Below are 17,358 nucleotides of genomic sequence, written 5' to 3' on the forward strand. Positions count from 1 at the left end.
CACACGGCTGTGACAGCAACTTCTGGTAGGTAGACAGCTGCATGACTCCCCGGTTGATGTAACTGTGCTCACACGGCTCAGACGTCAAGTTCGGTATTTGCCATCATACAAGCACAAGCACCAGCACAGTCGCACAACGGAATCTCTCGACTTCTCTCTGCATGCATCCTCCGTATCACAGAACTCCCATTCCCAGCCATGGAAAGCCAGTGACGTTTTCCACCCTGTACCCAGTCTCCGGAACCAAACACACCCATCTCGTCCGACTCTTTTCATCCAACCATCCGTACAGAGCTTGGTCCTGACCCCCCACTCCTGCCGGAGAAATAGCTAAGCACGCCAATGATATCTACGTATCTTCATACCAAGCTTTGCAGATATGCGAGGCATATATTAATCTACACCTAGTCGATTTGATGGGTAAGAAACTTTCCGATCAAGAACCTGGATGGATGAAAGGTAAAATTTCTCTTGAATAAAAATATACTAATCTAGTGTCCTTTCGGCCATTCCGAGTATCTTCATACGTGCATGTAGCTAGCATAGAGTTCACTGTACCTACCTATGCACGACAAGACTCACGCTCCATCTACCAGAACTTCGAATCACGCTCAAGATATGGAGAAAGCTCCGCCAGCGAATCTTTCGCACAGTAAGCGCCTTCGGCTAAGCAATCATATCCCTCATCGCCTAACCTCATTCGCTGCCTTATCGCGAACCAAATATCATGCGGAATTGGTAAGTGAGCCGGTGAGTTTCCCACGAGTGCGACGCTGCGAGGGAGGAGGAACTGGGATTGTTTCCTGGTTTTTGAAAACGTCGCGCATATTTCCTGATGTGGGATTGCCATGTCGAGTGGTTGGGACCACGAATGTGATCTTATTTTGATTGGAATATCGACACTCGATTCAACGGCTCTCCTATTGAAAAATGAAATCGCTTGGTGTACAGGCGTTATGTCATTTCTCGTATTCTTTCCACAGCGGATAGGGGAAGAGCTAAACCCCACAATATATAGCCGCAGCCGATCGAGTTTGTATTAGATACAAGTGTACTCGACAAAGATCTACTTCGTATAGGATATGAGTGTAGACGCGAGAGAGATCTACTTCGTACAGAGAAGCACCGCAAATGCCATTCAGCTGCCTCGTGTTGACTCTTAAACGCGAGAAAGATCGACCTCGTATTGAACAGCCGCAAGCGCGGTTCTGCTGTAAGGAGGGCTGGTTGATTGGTGGGTGTACGAGATTGCGTTGAGCTTGGGATTGAGGAGTTGTGGAGGGTGGTTATTGGAGGTGTGGATTGGTTATTGGAGGTATGGATTGTGCGATTTTGAGAGCTGGAGGGTTTCAACTGATTCGTATGGTGATTGTACTTGTAGTTAATCTTTTGGTTACAAGTGTGTATTTCAGAAACTCGTATGTGCTTATAAATAGTTCTTGTAAACCCTAACATCTACATTTGACTTAATTCCGTTGTCACGAACCCTTTTTCCCGGGGGGGGGGCGGGGGGAGGCGGGGGATATACCACAATTTAGAGCTAGAAACGGTCATCAGAGCGCGTAAAATGAGTTGAGTTCAATTAAGTTGAGTAGTGTGAATACTTAAACTACTTAAAGTAATCACGAGTACTACTTATTACTTAATCTAAATTAAGCTAGTCTACTATACATCTCAGGCCAACTTATAATAGCTCATTAAGCAGTTAAATTTAAATCTGTTAAGTCGTTCCTCGATAGACTAGACTATCTCAATAATCGAGGTGTTTACTAAATAAATAGCTCCAGTCAACTACAAACCTGGGAGTCTCGCATCTGGTATACTACAGTAGCTCGTATCGAAAATGAGGGCAGTTGTTGGGGCAGGATTTGTTCCACGAAATTTGTGCGCGAAGCCTTTGTTAAAGACTTTCCTTCCGCCGATGGCGTTATCTATATTTTCCGCACCAATTAAGAAGAATCTAAGTAGTAAAAGAAATCTACACTCTTGGTATTTACACTCCTTTTGAGATTTGCATACCATTACCTCGATATACTATATCCCGATTTAAGTTAACCGTGGTTTCCAAACTTCTACCACCTCTTTACGAGACGAGTATGTACTTAAAGAGTTCTTTGGAAAGGTAGAGGTGGGTAGTTAGGAATTATAGGTAATATGAAGTTCTGTTCCTGGAACCCGAGGGCGATAGTTTAGAGGTGTAGTAAGCGCAAGATTACACAAGACAAAAGGATCTCGACCGCGATTTCATAATAGCATAAATTTTGTTTTTATAATAAGGAAACACAAAGAACCTTTTACACTAGAGAGCAAAAGAAATGTACCCTTAGAGTGAGAGATGAAAGATACTCTAACACTTAGAAATTGAAAAAATGAAAGAAAGAGTAGCATTTAAGTGCTTCGTGGGATTTGTAGAGTGGCAATAATATACGTTCTTTTGTGTTTCGTGGTTTTAGTAGTAGTATCTTGCAAGTATGTAAGACCTAGGAATAGAGAAATAGAGAGGTAGTTTTATTATAGTACAGGATTTTGATTTGTGAGGAAAGGAAGCTCAGATCTGAGATGTTATTAGGTATATATAATTCAAAGATTGTAGATACACCTAAGTGACTATTTAAGTGTACTTCTAAGGGAATATACTGCTACGCCTTTGTCTATAGGCGAGTTTCCAAGCTAGGGTGCTGCTTCTTTACAGAGCCAAAAGCTGCGAACTCAAGCTTGAATTTGTGCTCCCAACATAGACTCGTTTGCAAAAAATCGCATATCCAGAAAGTCAATCCTTTCCGCTTCGTACCCAACATTCTTTCTCCAATCCCCTTCATCCCATCCCAGCTCAGTCTCAAATTATAACCCCCACCGCCTCACCCAAACCAACATCCGTCACCCCAGCTCACCGAATACCTTTAAATGTCCCTCCCCTTATGCGAGGACAACGCGACGTCCCAAATCAGGAAGTCCCAGTCTATCCCCAACAGCCCCCGCGACGCCATTAACCGTATCGACCACCCCGGTAGCCGCCGTACCAACCGCGTCAATGGCGCCATTACCGAGATCTCCTATACCGCCGAGAGCACCGCCTTGTTCTTCTTGGGGGATGGGCGATGCGGCTACGAGGGTGGAGAGGAGGAGGAGGAGGGTGGGGATTGAGAAGTACATGTTGTGTTGTAGGGGAGTATGATATTAGTCGATTTGTATGGAGGTTGAGGGTGCAGATGAGATGTTGGAGGTATGCTGTTCTACAAGCGGGGAATTGACGTGCTTTATACATGGCACCAGTGTTTCGTATCTGTGGTATTGTTAACTCATTTCCTTTGCCCCGAGATAGAACGAGCCAAGAAAATTTATCGCGAGTTTACTTGACCGCGAAAATGTCAAGATACGGTGATCTTCAAACTACTGTATAAAGTAGTGTAGATCAAGTATACTTTTCGTGTTAAAGTATCGGCACTTGGGTGGGGAAGAAGATCCCGATGTCGATCGATCGTAGGTGGCTTGCGGTAACACTTTAAAGCGCCGGGTATACCCCGCCGTGAAACTTCCAAAATACACTTGTGTAGAGCCAATTCTACGTCTGTCTCTCTTTTACTTCAAGTATTAAGTCCTATATCCAATTTGGGATCAAGAAAAAGGTAGTGGCGGGACGAACTTTTCACAGGTTGAAGAACCGGATGTTAGGCGAAATTAAGTATTTTTGTGTTACACTCCTCAACAGTACATGATATTCTAGAAAGACGCTATAATGTTTCTTTGAGTAGTACTCTTGAGTCATCCCTTAGTCAACTTCCCGTAGAAGTTAGAACTAAACTAATCGCCTCTGAATATTTCTGACATAGAACTTCAGACATATGGTAACAGGGTCCAGTCAAGACCACACTTCCAGCATAATTTCAACCTCGAACTGATCATTCCTGACGATCAAGCCTCTGTAACCCCGTATTCCCATTGACCTTCTCCTCAACAAACCCAAACCCCCTTTGAACTCGAACCCAAGCATTGACACAAAGTACCCCAACCACTCTTCCCAAACTTCAACCCTTACAGACCACCATTCAACCCTCCAAGGCTAAGCCCGCCCCCAACGCGGCCCCCAGCCCTTTTGTAGCTGCTTGTGTAGCTCCATCCGCAATCTCTACAACCTGAGCAATCTCACCGACGCCCGAGAGGACACCTCCTAATCCGGATGCTGCGCACAGTCAGTTGGTGTGTATTCGCATAGACGAAGTTACTAACCGATGTCGCTTTGGGGGATGGGTGTTGCGGCCACGAGAGTGGTAAGCAGGAGAATGAGTGTTGGGAGTTGGAAGTGCATTTTGGGGTGTGGTGTTAGTGTTGAGTGGTTGGGATGAAGACAAAGATTGAGTGGTTGAGTTGGCGGTGCTAGTTAGATACAGCTAGATGTGGGAGCGCTCACGTTGTTTATACTCAGTAGAAACGTGATGCTATGTAGACTTCCGTATTTTCAAGGCATGTTCTTTTCACTAAGACATTGCGAGTCATTGCTGTTTGCGTAACGCTAAAATGTAGAAGAGATGGAGATCTTAATACTAATTTCTACGGGTGGAGTGGAGAGTACAAGTTTATAACCGGGATGAGGGGGCCTATGTACTAGTTGTCGATCAGTTGTATGTAGCGCTCGGTAATACCAAACTCTCCCTATCTCATATGAGAGCAAACGGGGTTTGTTTGATAACCCGGAAGAGCGCAAATTTTGTCCTTGAGAAGTACTTTTGACAACAGTCTACACTTCCTACATTTTTGACCAAACGCTTCTTTAAACATGTCTGAGAGGAAACCTCGACACATGTCACATCATTCTCTCAAACGCACGCTTTTATTGAAATTCCACCCCTCTCCAATTCAACAATCCCAAGCCCCTACAAGATTACATTCATTTAAATCATGCCAAACCCCAAAATCCATACTAGCAGTCCATAACAAAAAGCTCAAAGACATTTTCAAAATCCAACCCAGTCATAAGACACCCTCCTAAAGCCCCCCCAGCATATTCTCAGCTACCTGAAGTAGCTGCTCAGCCCCGCCTACTACTTCCCCAAGTCCAGTCTCGGCCTCGTCGATCTGGCCGATCTCAGCGATACCCGCGAGAATCCCGTTGACTCGGATGCCGTCACGAGAAGGGTGAGTAAGCAGCGGGAAGGTGGGTTTAGAATCTTCTACTGCTGTGGAAGGTATTAATGACCGATAATGCTTGGGGGAATAGGTGTGGCGGCCACGAAAGTGGTGATAAGGAGGATGAGAGTTGGGAGCTGGAAATGGAAGGGTACGGACGAGTAAAGGCTTTTGTAGTTATCAACGAGGATTGCAATGCATCTTGTTGCGTTACTTCAAATTGCTTATTCCTGTTCACCAAGACATCACGAATTCACGAGTCAAGCAGGTTACAGCGTTAAAGTTGCGTGGTGTTGCAAGCGAAGCTGCATTTTATCAGCAAAGTAATAGGGATGAAGATCATAGGGCTACTGTATAGTCGTACAGTTGGTATAGGGGTGCAGCTAAAATCCATGGCATGTGAGCGGGGAACACGATTCCCGATTTGCTAGTTGCCGATCGATCTCGGGTGGTACCGTTTAGCTTAATTTTAGCGGTGACTTTTTGTCAATGTAAGCGTAGATGGGAGTCCCTTTAAGACAAAATCGCCGGGATTCTTTCAATTATTTGGCAGTCAATAACGGGTTGACTTCATCTTGCGTATTACGTGCCAGCAGCTCAGCCTTTTGGTCCTCATAGGGTCAAAGTTTACTTGCAAACTTGAATGGAATAGAATAAGCACTAGTGATATGCTTAAGCTTAAACTGAATTTAGACCGCCACCTGTAGCGTTGTCATCCCATGGCTAGGGCTTAAACTTTATGTCCTTGTTGTGGAAGCGGACGTCCGTCGCGCAGTAGAACTGTTTCACCATGGAGTAGTCAATACTGCACGATGTGCTGTATTGGTTCTGCATCTCAATTGCAAACTAACAAGAGTTGCGGTATTTGTTGATGTATTTTGCTGTTCTGCGGGTATGTTGCGTTTACTCTTGTGGGTTTGAAAAGCGAAAGTTGTGTCAAGAATGTGACTTTGAAGGATGGTTTTCTTGACCATTTCTTTTTTTGGCCTGAGTTCCACCCCGAAAAGGTTCGTTCTAACAAAAAAGAGGTAAAGTAAAAGCGGGAACTTACAAAGTCAAATCATCTAAGAGAGTCGTAGGAAAGTGGAAGTATTAGCTTAGTCACGATCAGCTACACAGGTCGTGCTGCCTCCACAAATTCAACAGCTGACCCCTCTATCATTACTTACTACTTCTACATCATCAAGCATATCATAACCTGAAAAGAGGTGCAAATGACCTGAATAGGGGCAGCAAACCCTTTGCCCGTATTTACTAATGTCTCCCGAACGGATGGATTTTACAGTGCATAAACCTCTTATTGGTACCACACACTCAATATCGGGTTATGAGGTCCTTTCTTTCTTTCTCTTTTCTTCACATGATTGTGAAAAATCAATCTCATATGGGTGTTTCCGAGATGACAAACAAGAGATTGAGAAAAAATGACTGCATGGCTGAGCTGATGCCTTGTGTCGCTTCAGAAATTTCCAAATAGGCGAGAAGTATAGTGCCGTGTAGTGAAGGTCTGGCTCAAAACTCTTATCCGAAGAATACGAAAATAGCAGTAAAGTAATATTACTCGAGATAGTACTAAAACATGATATTTACTCTTAGTAAAGATAGTATAAGATAATAGAGTAGATTTAGACCTTTTAGATTCTTTTAAAATAATTTAATAAAAGCTATTCTTCGTTAAGTAATATAAGAAAAGGATAATTTTATTAAAAAATAAAAAAGTTCTTTCGGTCTTATTTTATTTTCGCTTAAGCCGTTTTCGCTAGATTTCTAAGGCTAAAAAGTAAAAACCCCGCTATCGAATAACTTACTTAAAAATACGACTTCTACTCTCTAACTACTAGCTTTAGAGCTTTAATTAATTAGTAAAACATATAATAAAGGCGTATACTTACTCTACCTATACTCCTAAGGGCTAAAGAGCTTAAAACGTAGCTAATATATAGCCCGTAAGATAAGTTTAAAAACGTGTTTTCGCGAACTTGAGTTTTGAGCCAGACCTTCACTACACGGTACCATAGAGAGGTCACAATACTCTCGTGGGGGCTGTGTGCGGCTGAACAATCGAAAGTATTTGAGACACGACCATCCCGAGCTCTCGTTGTTTTCGCCATGAAAGATCTTCCGGATTCTCTGATTATCTCGAAAGTCACAGTCAGAAGTCAAAATGGTTCGAGAGTACGACACTTTGACGATGGGGGATGACCAATCTGTGGATGAATTCTTAAAGCAAATCACGGAACGGATGAAGACTATGACCCCTCAAACTTTTAAAGCCAGACTTCTCCCCAAAAATCCCATCATTTTGACTCTTGGGAAAGCTACAGAGTTAGAAAGCAACATTGATTTGTGGAGAGATGCATGTCCAGTTTGTCGTCCACTCGTTCGCGACCTAAAATGTTTCTGCTTCCCTGAATCGCAAACCTTTCAAGAGCAGAACAAATTCATTGCTTGGAACATTACCTTTTCGGATCTTGCATTTGCGATTACTTCGAAGGAGTATGATAGTGCGAATTCTCGCAAGATCACTGGAAATTCCAACAATGATAGCGGGAAAGAAGAAGGTGAGGATGAGCGAAATGCAAAGGAATGTCCGGGTGACGAGGAAAAGGGCGGGAAAAGCTTTTTGGAGAAAGACAAGCCCGACCATGGTAGCTTCTGCGAGTTTTGCGCCTACTTTGCCTCTTCGATGTTCGATGATCCCACGTACAGCTTCTCGTTCAAGAATCACGCGTTTGGAAAATTTTCGATAGATGATTGCTGTTGCTCAGCGGCTATGAAAGAAAGTAGAAAGATCGCGGAGGTAGCAAATAAATTGCAAGGGCTGGCTGTGAAGTATGGCACAAGTGCGGGTTTTGAATTCATAGTCCAACCGATTGATTACGATCTTGCATGGCAAGGGTTTGGGAAGTTGAGGTTCCAAGCTTACAGCCACACTCTGACAGTTCCTCCTGAAGATTTGAAGACCATTTTAGGGTTCAGACGAGAGCTAGTACTCGAGGTTTACGGTATTCCAGGTCAGACACTTTGTCGAGTTTCCACACACAGTAGTTAATTCTGACGTTTTTTTCGCAGGAATACTTTCTGGTAATATGCCAGGACTCAAGTATTGGCCGGTCTTGGTGGGTTCGAAGCCGTGGGTTAATGCAGGCAAGAGATGGATATCTCAGTGCACTTCCAACCACAAAGATTGCCGTCCTGCTGTCAAAGGACCTCTGCCCACCAGAGTTGTCGAAATTCTTGGCGATGATAACGTACGTGTGGTCCCTGGCACTGATTTGCCCCATGACTTTTATATCTCTCTAAGCTACTGTTGGGGAGGCCCACAGGAGTTTTCTTTGACGACGAACACCCTGAGCGAAATGGAAGCTGGATTCAACATAAGCTGTCTTCCAAGCACGCTGAAAGACGCGATATGGGTGTCAACCCAGCTAGGTATTAAGTATATCTGGATCGATTCCTTATGTATTATCCAGGATCACACCGAAGACAAAACCAAAGAACTACCTCGGATGAGGGAGTATTATCGGAACTCGTATTTGACTATTTGTGCAAGTACCGGTAAATGCACACTCCCTTTCCTCAAGGAAATTGAAAATTGCCAAGAGCACCAACGGATTGAAAACTCCTTAGTTCCTTTGGGAATATTGGTCAGCCCAATCTATGAAGTTGTCGCCAGCGCGGAAGGAAAGCCAGAGGATGTTGGGAAAAAGTTCTCTCGAGATGTGATTACCGACGTTCTCGTACAAAAGGAAAAACCTTACTTTGTGTCAGAAGAACCAATCTCTTCGAGAGCGTGGACTTTTCAGGAAAGGGTTCTTTCCCCTCGAATCCTTTTCTTTGGAGAACGACTGGGATGGGAATGTCATACACAACATGAATTTGCAGGAGGCGTTGATTACTCGGAAGACGACTCTCCGACCATTGACTTGCAAAAGCTTCGTCAGCTGTTTTTTAAAAGTAATGACAAGTCACATTCCAGGAATGACGAGACTATTAACCAGGGCACGGTCAAGAACGATTACGAAATTTGGTACAAGGCCGTCGAGGAGTACACACGAAGAGATCTCACAGTCAAGAGTGACAAACTCCCTGCTATCTCGGCGCTTGCACAAATATTCCAGGATTCGACAGGAGATCAGTATTTGGCAGGATTGTGGAGCGGTGACTTACTAAGGGGCTTACTTTGGTCGACGTATCCCACACTGTCTCTCACAAAACCGCCCGATTGGCGAGCTCCGTCATGGTCATGGGCTTCAAATGACAATGAAGTAAGCTATAAAGGAGTACCGCCGCTCAATGCGATACCAATAACCCAAATCCTCACCTCAAGCACGGTGCCAATATCAACTGTGGCTCCATTGGGCGAAGTTGGTAGTGGGATTTTGGAACTGAAAGGTCCTGTACTGAAATACGAAAGAGGGCTCACTACTTGGCTTATGCAGAAGGAGAATGAACTCCTAGAACTCCAAGACAATCACCAGACTAGGTATCAACAAAGCCGGCTTCTGTTTTCCAAAAATCGGACAGATCCAGGATGCAAAGACTGGCAACCTCCCGATGGTCATATCCTGCTGTGCCTCTTTGCCACTCCCTTTCAAGCGCCTGAACAGAAAGACGATCAAAATAAGGAGGAAAAAGTGGATGTGACAGGAACAGCACAAGCGACTTATAGACCAAGTGTCGGTGATAACGCAGAGATTCAGAAAGTCCCACAGAGCTCGGGATATACTATCTCAGGACTTGTACTTGGTCCCATTACGGACGAGTTGAGTCCTGGCGACGAAAAGTATGAACGCTTGGCAAGATTTACCTCGGTAGGAGTTGTCATCAAAGATTATCGGGATCTTGACAAACATGCAAGGACAGTCTCAATTGTGTAGATCGAAGAAATGAAAATGGATGTTTGGATCTCGCGTTTTACTTCTGAAGCCTGAAGGTCACAGCTGTTTGCTATTTCGAAGAAACGCCTATAAATTGACCAAGTAGACAGGCAATGATGAAGAATCTATTTACCCGCAGTTGAAAATTTGATGAGACTGTAACATTATGCATAGTATTGAGAGTGTGCACTACGAATCTGCTAAGGCCGCCAGTGGGTTGCACGTCTAATAAGACATCCCTTTATGGTAAAAGAACGTTACTTTACCCAGAAAATTATGTTTACTTAGTATTTCCATATAAGTAAATAGCATCATCTCTTTTTCTAGTAAAAGATATATATACCTGTTAGAGAAGGAGTTTCAAAAAGGAGTTTTGGAATAGGTTGATTGTATTATTTGACAGTATTGAAAGGGTGGTTAGAATTGTCTAGTTGAAATGGAATAGAAGTAAGGGTATAATGTGTCGAGGAGATAGAAGAGGGTTAAAACAATAGATTTTGTAAAATTGTTTCTATGTTATGTAAAACCAAGTTAGATGAGAATGTAAGACTCTGAGTCAGATTAGATGGGGTGAAGTTGTTGGGCTATACGGAAAATACTAGTAGAACTTACATTTTCCTAGAGATATTATTCTAGCAACCATCTTTGAGTGTAAAAGTCAATAGCAAATTTCAAAGAATCCAGAGTCCTATTTTAAGATAGGTTTATACACCGCAATTTATCAGATAGCACGATTCGCGACTTAAATAGGGTATTTCCCTTATCTCACTCAATGCCCACTTACGGGTTATCTTCCTCGCACGACGTTGCTAGGGCAAACGAGTAAGACTGGCAATCATTACTTTAGTTGCAATACTTACTTCATTATGGTAGTTATAACCAAATGAAATCGAGGGGTTGAGACGCGATGGGGGCGGCTAATATATACAACCGCCGAGCCAAGTGACGGCACTTAGTTCGTACGCATCAGGTATGTGGGATATAACTTGGTGGGTCCTACATTTGACATGTATTCTATTCTGGAAACTTAACAAGCTGTAGTGGCGTTCAAGCCATCGAAAAGAATTGACGTTTGTACAGTCTACGTATCTATTCAGAAAGAAAAAGAAAAAGACGAAAACAAGAGTGCCCTTTAACCACCACCTTGAAACCCCACAACCATGATTCTGTACTCAATAGCCAGCTGGACAGCCCTCGCAACCACAGTCCTAGCAATCCCAACTCCCTCATGCGACCGCGAATCCCTCATCAAAGCAACAGACTCCTACATCGCCGCCCAAACAGCCGGCAATCTCGTCTCACTCCAGAGCACACTCGCCAGCAACTGGACCTACACCGAAAACAACAAGCTCACAGACGTCAAGAAGGGCGTCCTGGCTAAACCCCTCAAAATCGACCACCGCCGCACAAACGCAGACACGACAGCCTGCCGCACCTACACCGAGCTCATCGTCGCCGACCCAGCAACGCCCTACGTGATAGGCACGCAGATCCAATACGACGCCTCGCTCAAAATTACCAGCATTGACACCATCGCCAGCACGACGGGCTCGTGGCTTTTCGACGCCAAAAAAACGCTGCAGTACGTGCTGGCCGAGAAATGGGATCCCATCCCCGTCAGCAAACAGGACTCCCGCGCGCTCATCCAGGCCGCAGGTGATGCCTACATGGACATGTGGAACAACGCGACGGCCTCTGAGGCCGTACCTTGGGGAACGCCGTGTACGCGTCTCGAGGGCTCGGCGTATACGGGGAAAGGGTTGCCAGATGATAGCTGCAAGCCTGGGATCCCGGCGAATCATAATCAGGCGCCGAATACGCATCGACGGTATGTGGTTGATGAGGTTATGGGGAGTGTGAGTATTTTTTGCGTGTGGGAGCATATGATGATGGCGGCTGATAGTCATGAGTTTCGGTTGGAGGGGGGGAAGTTGAGGTTTGTGCATACGATGACGGAGTGTGGGGGGAGGGTTTGTAAGTTGTAGGATGCTCTGGGTGGTTTGTTGGAGGTGGTGGCTAGAAGTCGAATTCGGAGCGACTGTGGATGGCTTTGTTGGGTTGTGATGAAAATGATTGTGACTTGGTATGTTTGGTGGTAGACGGAGAGAACGGTGAGAACTGCGAGTTATTGAAAAGCTAGGATTGCATAATTTCCCTTTTGAGGTTGGAAAGAAATAGCTAATAGCGTGTCAAAGTTTGCGGGTTTCAGCAGTGGAGCAAAATGGGGTGTTTCTATGAGAGGCACGACTACTAGAATCACACTTAGCGGAAATGATATGGAAGGACTCGGATTCCTCAGAGATGTACTGAAAAGACTATGGCCACTATCGCATAAATGCTTTAGCCCGGGTATATGTCATCAGAGTCTTGTGGGTCTAACACAATGTTGCAACATGGATGGACTTTTGTTCTTTTGAGACGCCTCCCATCAGCATAAAAGTCTCGCTTCTCTAAGCCTGAGATTTCGCTTTCCATTCCTCATGAGCCTTTTTCTGTCTCTCCCAATCCTTCTTCATCTTCTTTATCCCACTCTTAGGTACTTCCTTCCCATCGCTCGTCCTGGTAGGAATACCCTCTTCATCCCACTCGCTATATCGATCATCACGGAACATATCCAGTGGACTGACTTTCGCTTTTTCTGCTTTCTCAGCTTCGAGTTTCTCGCGAGCCAGTTTTGCCGCCTCTTTCTGAGCAAGCTTTTCTTTTTCCTTGGCGGCTTTTTCTTCGCGTTGAGCGAGCAGCTCCTCTTTTGAAACGAATTTGATCAATGCCCCCTGATCACTTCTGTCATCGAGATATACACCAAGATTGGTCAACTCTTCATCTCTAATGCGATCTGAAAGTGCAAGAATTTCTTTCTTGACCGGCGATGTTGGCGCCAGCTTTCTAATCTCATCTCGTGCCTTGGCGACAACGCGAAGATATGGCATGACCAGAGCCTCCGGGTCCCTCGTTCCACTCGATGTGAGCGTCTCAAACTCCGTGTCAACTTTCGTTGCAAGGATCGCGTCCAGGGCTGGTGAGTGAATATCTAATCGCTCAATCTCGTCTCGTACACGCTCCAACATTGTATGGAACGGTTCTGCTATCTCCAAAGGTGTAAGCTCACCAGTGAAAGCAGTGCTCGTCCATCCTAAGCCATCATAAGGTGGCGCTGCAGCGGAATCTAAACCAAAGATTCCAACCATTTTTGTGACCCATCGTGCAATTGCCTCTAGACCAGGTACGTCCACGTTCGCTTTATGGGTATTGACATGGATATTGGCCTCCTTGATCAAGCCGTACAACACTTGCATGGCTTTCGGAGTATCGAATGAGTCATTTAAAGCACTTTCCATTGCATCCCTTGCTTTCGCTAGGTTAGCATAGAGCCCCTCCTGGGTCTCACTGTCTATTGTTAAGTTCGTTAAACTCTCAGCAGTCGAGGTGACATGTGAACCTTTGTCAGCAATCAAGGATTTAACCAAGATGAAGAAGTTCTAAAGAATGTTAGCGTGTTTCGTCAAAGAGGGAGATGACCAGGATTACATTGACAGTAGTCTCCCACCCCTCCGCCATGGTCCTCATATCCGATGATATCTCGACACCATCATTCCATCGACCCATCAAAAAGACAATTCTCATGCCTCTGGGGCTATAGTCCGTTTTTAACGCATCCTTAATAGTTTGAAAGTTTTTGAGAGACTTTGACATTTTCGACCCCGCGATTGAAAGATGGCCCATGTGTAAGAAGTAATTAACCCAACTATGAGGGCCCTTTCCGTGCTCACAGAAATATGCTTCTGACTGAGCCAGTTCGTTGTCGTGATGAGGGAAAGCAAGATCAATCCCTCCTGAGTGGATGTCCATCTGTGAACCAAGCACATCAGAAGCCATGACAGAGCACTCAATGTGCCAACCAGGTCGGCCACCTCCCCAAACACTATCCCACACGGGTTCTCCTGGCTTCGACTTTTTCCATAACGCAAAATCACCGGGACCTCGCTTACCTCCAAGACTTTTTGACAACGATCCTTCGCCGTCCTCTTGTAACGCTTTATCATTTCTACTCTCGGGCCGCAGTCGTGCATACGGATTTCCAGCCGCCTCAAACGCGGCAATGTCGAAATATACCGACCCTTCTGCCTCATATGCGAAACCCTTCGCAACAAGCTGCTCTACAAATTTGGCAATTTGAGGAACATAGGCCGTAACCCGTGTAATAGTGTCTGGTCGCATAACGTTAAGAGCATCCATATCACCCATAAAATCGTCCTCCCAATATTTTGTCACATCGGTAAATATGGTATGGTCCGCTCCATCGATTGAGTCCTTATACAGCGAATCCAGATATGGCAATAAAATCTCGTCCGCTCCACCAAAGACCTTCTCTTCCTGTATCGCCGCGGCCGCCGCTGTGAGGTTGCTCAGATGCATCTTCATCTTAGCCTCCGCATCTCCTGGCTTTCCCTCCCCAGTAAGAGTCCCCCCAGCCAACACCTTTGCATATGCCGCATCTCTTCGCGCTACGTAATTGCTGGGACTTAATGGAGAATCGTCCGACGACGTAAGAAGCTCTGGTAGATTTGCTTCGGCGTATGACTGAAAAGCGGTTGCAGCCAACTTTGCCAGGTCTGATTCGGAATACTTTCTGGATTTCTCTATTTCGAGCAATCTTTGTCTACGGGCTTTCAATATAATCTAGGGCCTATTAGTATCCCGCCGTCACAAATCGCGGTCTGCTTGCCTTGTCATCCACATCCGTAATGTTCATCACAAAATTGACTTTGTAGCCAAAGTAATCCCGCATCACCCTCCGGATAATATCGGTGGACACATAATTCCTAGCATGTCCCAAATGCGAATGATCGTAAACCGTAGGACCGCAAGCATACCACGATACCTTGCCTTCTTCCTTGGGCGTAAATGGTACAGCTGGCCCTGGCTGGAGAGAGTTATGTACTTTCAATTGCGCCATGGCGAATGTTGGGGTAATCGCAGCGCTGCGAAAGGATCGCGTGGCTAGAATAGAGGTTGCTGGCGGTCGTATTCGTGTAGCGATGCGAATTGAGGCAGAGAAAAGTACCATTCAGTTCATTTATCGCTCGGGAGGTAAAATCTAAAGAAAAGAAGGCGGAAAGGAGTGTGGTTTTACGGGTTGATATTGGGGAAGACTGGAGGGGCTGACGGATTGAGTCACTTCAGGGTGCATGTGGTATTTTGTGCATCCGCATGTTGTTGCAACAGGGACCCCACATATTTTTTTCCTAGGGTCCAGATCTTCAGCCTTGCGATTTTTATTTGTATTCTTTTCAACAAACACAACGCCAATTGATATCGATCATGACCTCCCAAGCGTCGCCGTTCTTGCACCCTGGGACAGTCGCGCAAAAGGATCGTCTGGCGATAATCCATCTCAAACGCGACCTGCAGAATCCGATTCTTCTCAAGGCCACGGACGAGGACGATGAGGGGTATGCGGAGGGGAAGGTCGTGAATACGCGATTCGGATCGTTTCCTCATACGAAGTTAATTGGATTGCCATGGGGCTCACAGGTGCGCGCTGTAAAGGTAGACACTGGGTCTAGAGGGAGACGGCAGCCGAAGAAGAGGAAGTTAGAAGCGTCGTCAGAGGATCCGGGGCACCTGGAGAAGATTGCGAAAATCAGCGAACAAGAAAGCGGTCGTGGCGACGGCGTTGTGAAGATTGAAAGCCCTGCAAGCGTGGATGTGGGAACGCTACCCAAGGACGATGCTGAAGCTTCACCTGCGGCTACTGGATTCATTCATTTACTACCACCTACCCCCGAGAACTGGACGAGCTCGTTACCACATCGAACACAGGTTGTATACACGCCAGATTACAGCTACGTGTTACATAGGATTCGTGCGCGGCCTGGAACAAGTATCATTGAAGCGGGCGCTGGAAGTGGTTCATTCACACATGCCTCTGCAAGAGCAGTGTTTAGTGGCTACACCAAGGAACGGTATGAATCAACAAATGGTCAATCAGTAAGGAAACATCTTGGAAAAGTCTGGAGTTTCGAATTTCATGAACAGCGACACGAGAAGCTGCAGCAGGAGCTGAAAGATCATGGTTTGGAAGGATTAGTAGAGGTGACGCATCGAGATGTTTGCGAGGATGGATTTTTGGTGGATGGCAAGAGTCCACAAGCAGATTCAATATTTCTAGATTTGCCTGCTCCATGGCTTGCGTTGCCGCATCTCGCCAGATCCAAACCAAAACCCAACCAAATAGACTTATCAGCAGGAGAGGTGAAAAGCGAGCCGGATACGTGTGAGGCATTCGTGTCGCCATTGAATCCTCACTGTCCGGTGCACATATGTACATTTTCACCATGTATTGAACAAGTGCAGAGGACCATGTCTGCAATGAGAAGGTTAGGATGGGTGGACATTGAGATGGTAGACTTGTCTCAGAGGCGGTTTGAGGTTCGACGAGATCGTATTGGCATTGATAATGGTAATCAACATGGTGTTCTGTCAACACCAAGCAGCGTCGATGAAGCTGTAGCCCGTCTGAAAGACGTCGAGGGCAGCTTCAAGGCCTTCCATGAGACTGGTGAAAAAGCCGAGATCAGGAAGCGAGATAGAGGCAACCCGAATAGCAAAGACAAGATCCTTGAGAGCTTAGTGGGTCGTAAGATATACAAAGAAGGTAATCTTGTACACCGGGCGGAGCAAGAATTGAAGACACATACCAGCTATTTGGTATTTGCTGTTCTGCCGATTGAATGGTCAGAGGAAGATGAAGCACAGGCACGGCAGAAGTGGGAGGAGAAGATTGATCTCTCTGTAACTCAAAATCCTGCCGTCGAGGCGGCGGTATCAGGGACGATGAGCAAAAGGCAACAGAAAAAAGCAGCTAGACAAACTGAGAAGGACAAAAGAGCTGCGACGGCTGTGGACGCAGAAGCTGTTGTAGTTGAGGGTGATGTAGCGAGCGTTCCAGTCGTGGTTTCTGAAAAGGAGTCAACGCCTGGACCTAGTGATACTACCATGTCATAGAATAAATACCTGTACATCTGCTTAATATCTTGCCCGCAATGTAATTTGCTGAGTTTTTGTATCCCGTGACCTAACCTTCGACACCTCAAAGCTCGTAAGATCATCTCCCAAACCCTTTCAGGCAATGCGTGGAAATCAAAGCCCTTTACGTGAGTCTAATAACCAACCTCCCAACAACACCCCAAATTTCTCCTTACACTCAAACCTCAACCGCCCCCTCCGGAACCCCGACCCTACTCCTCAACCTCCTCGCCAAAAACCTCATAACCGGCAACATCTCCTCCCTACTCCCCGGCATCGAATCCTCACCCTTCTCCCACCGCACATACTCCACATTCCCAAACTT

General features: G+C 45.6%; 6 protein-coding genes across 6 annotated transcripts; 3 read left to right on the plus strand and 3 right to left on the minus strand.

The window, feature by feature from the left end:
- Positions 1 to 2,916: 2,916 nt before the first annotated feature.
- GLAREA_06484 (uncharacterized protein) lies at positions 2,917 to 3,153 on the minus strand (the record flags this gene model as incomplete). Its single annotated transcript, XM_008081897.1, has 1 exon — positions 2,917 to 3,153. One exon carries the CDS (start codon positions 3,151 to 3,153, stop codon positions 2,917 to 2,919), a length of 237 nt encoding a protein of 78 aa, XP_008080088.1.
- Positions 3,154 to 4,046: 893 nt separating this feature from the next.
- Positions 4,047 to 4,306, minus strand: GLAREA_06485 (uncharacterized protein; the record flags this gene model as incomplete). The annotated part of the gene is made up of 2 exons (XM_008081898.1): positions 4,047 to 4,180; positions 4,228 to 4,306. 2 exons carry the CDS (start codon positions 4,304 to 4,306, stop codon positions 4,047 to 4,049), a joined length of 213 nt encoding a protein of 70 aa, XP_008080089.1.
- A 2,982-nt stretch (positions 4,307 to 7,288) lies between these two features.
- On the plus strand, positions 7,289 to 10,004 carry GLAREA_06486 (uncharacterized protein; the record flags this gene model as incomplete). The annotated part of the gene is made up of 2 exons (XM_008081899.1): positions 7,289 to 8,138; positions 8,197 to 10,004. 2 exons carry the CDS (start codon positions 7,289 to 7,291, stop codon positions 10,002 to 10,004), a joined length of 2,658 nt encoding a protein of 885 aa, XP_008080090.1.
- Positions 10,005 to 11,164: 1,160 nt separating this feature from the next.
- On the plus strand, positions 11,165 to 11,913 carry GLAREA_06487 (uncharacterized protein; the record flags this gene model as incomplete). Its single annotated transcript, XM_008081900.1, has 2 exons — positions 11,165 to 11,860; positions 11,908 to 11,913. The coding sequence occupies 2 exons, from the start codon at positions 11,165 to 11,167 to the stop codon at positions 11,911 to 11,913; spliced, it is 702 nt and encodes a 233-aa protein (XP_008080091.1).
- Positions 11,914 to 12,454: 541 nt separating this feature from the next.
- GLAREA_06488 (Nucleotidylyl transferase) lies at positions 12,455 to 14,961 on the minus strand (the record flags this gene model as incomplete). Its single annotated transcript, XM_008081901.1, has 3 exons — positions 12,455 to 13,483; positions 13,533 to 14,684; positions 14,770 to 14,961. The coding sequence occupies 3 exons, from the start codon at positions 14,959 to 14,961 to the stop codon at positions 12,455 to 12,457; spliced, it is 2,373 nt and encodes a 790-aa protein (XP_008080092.1).
- A 365-nt stretch (positions 14,962 to 15,326) lies between these two features.
- On the plus strand, positions 15,327 to 17,012 carry GLAREA_06489 (S-adenosyl-L-methionine-dependent methyltransferase; the record flags this gene model as incomplete). The annotated part of the gene is made up of 1 exon (XM_008081902.1): positions 15,327 to 17,012. The coding sequence occupies one exon, from the start codon at positions 15,327 to 15,329 to the stop codon at positions 17,010 to 17,012; it is 1,686 nt and encodes a 561-aa protein (XP_008080093.1).
- Positions 17,013 to 17,358: the final 346 nt, after the last annotated feature.

This window comes from Glarea lozoyensis, assembly GCF_000409485.1.
Source record: "Glarea lozoyensis ATCC 20868 chromosome Unknown GLAREA15, whole genome shotgun sequence".
NCBI classification, from domain to species: Eukaryota; Fungi; Ascomycota; class Leotiomycetes; order Helotiales; family Helotiaceae; genus Glarea; species Glarea lozoyensis.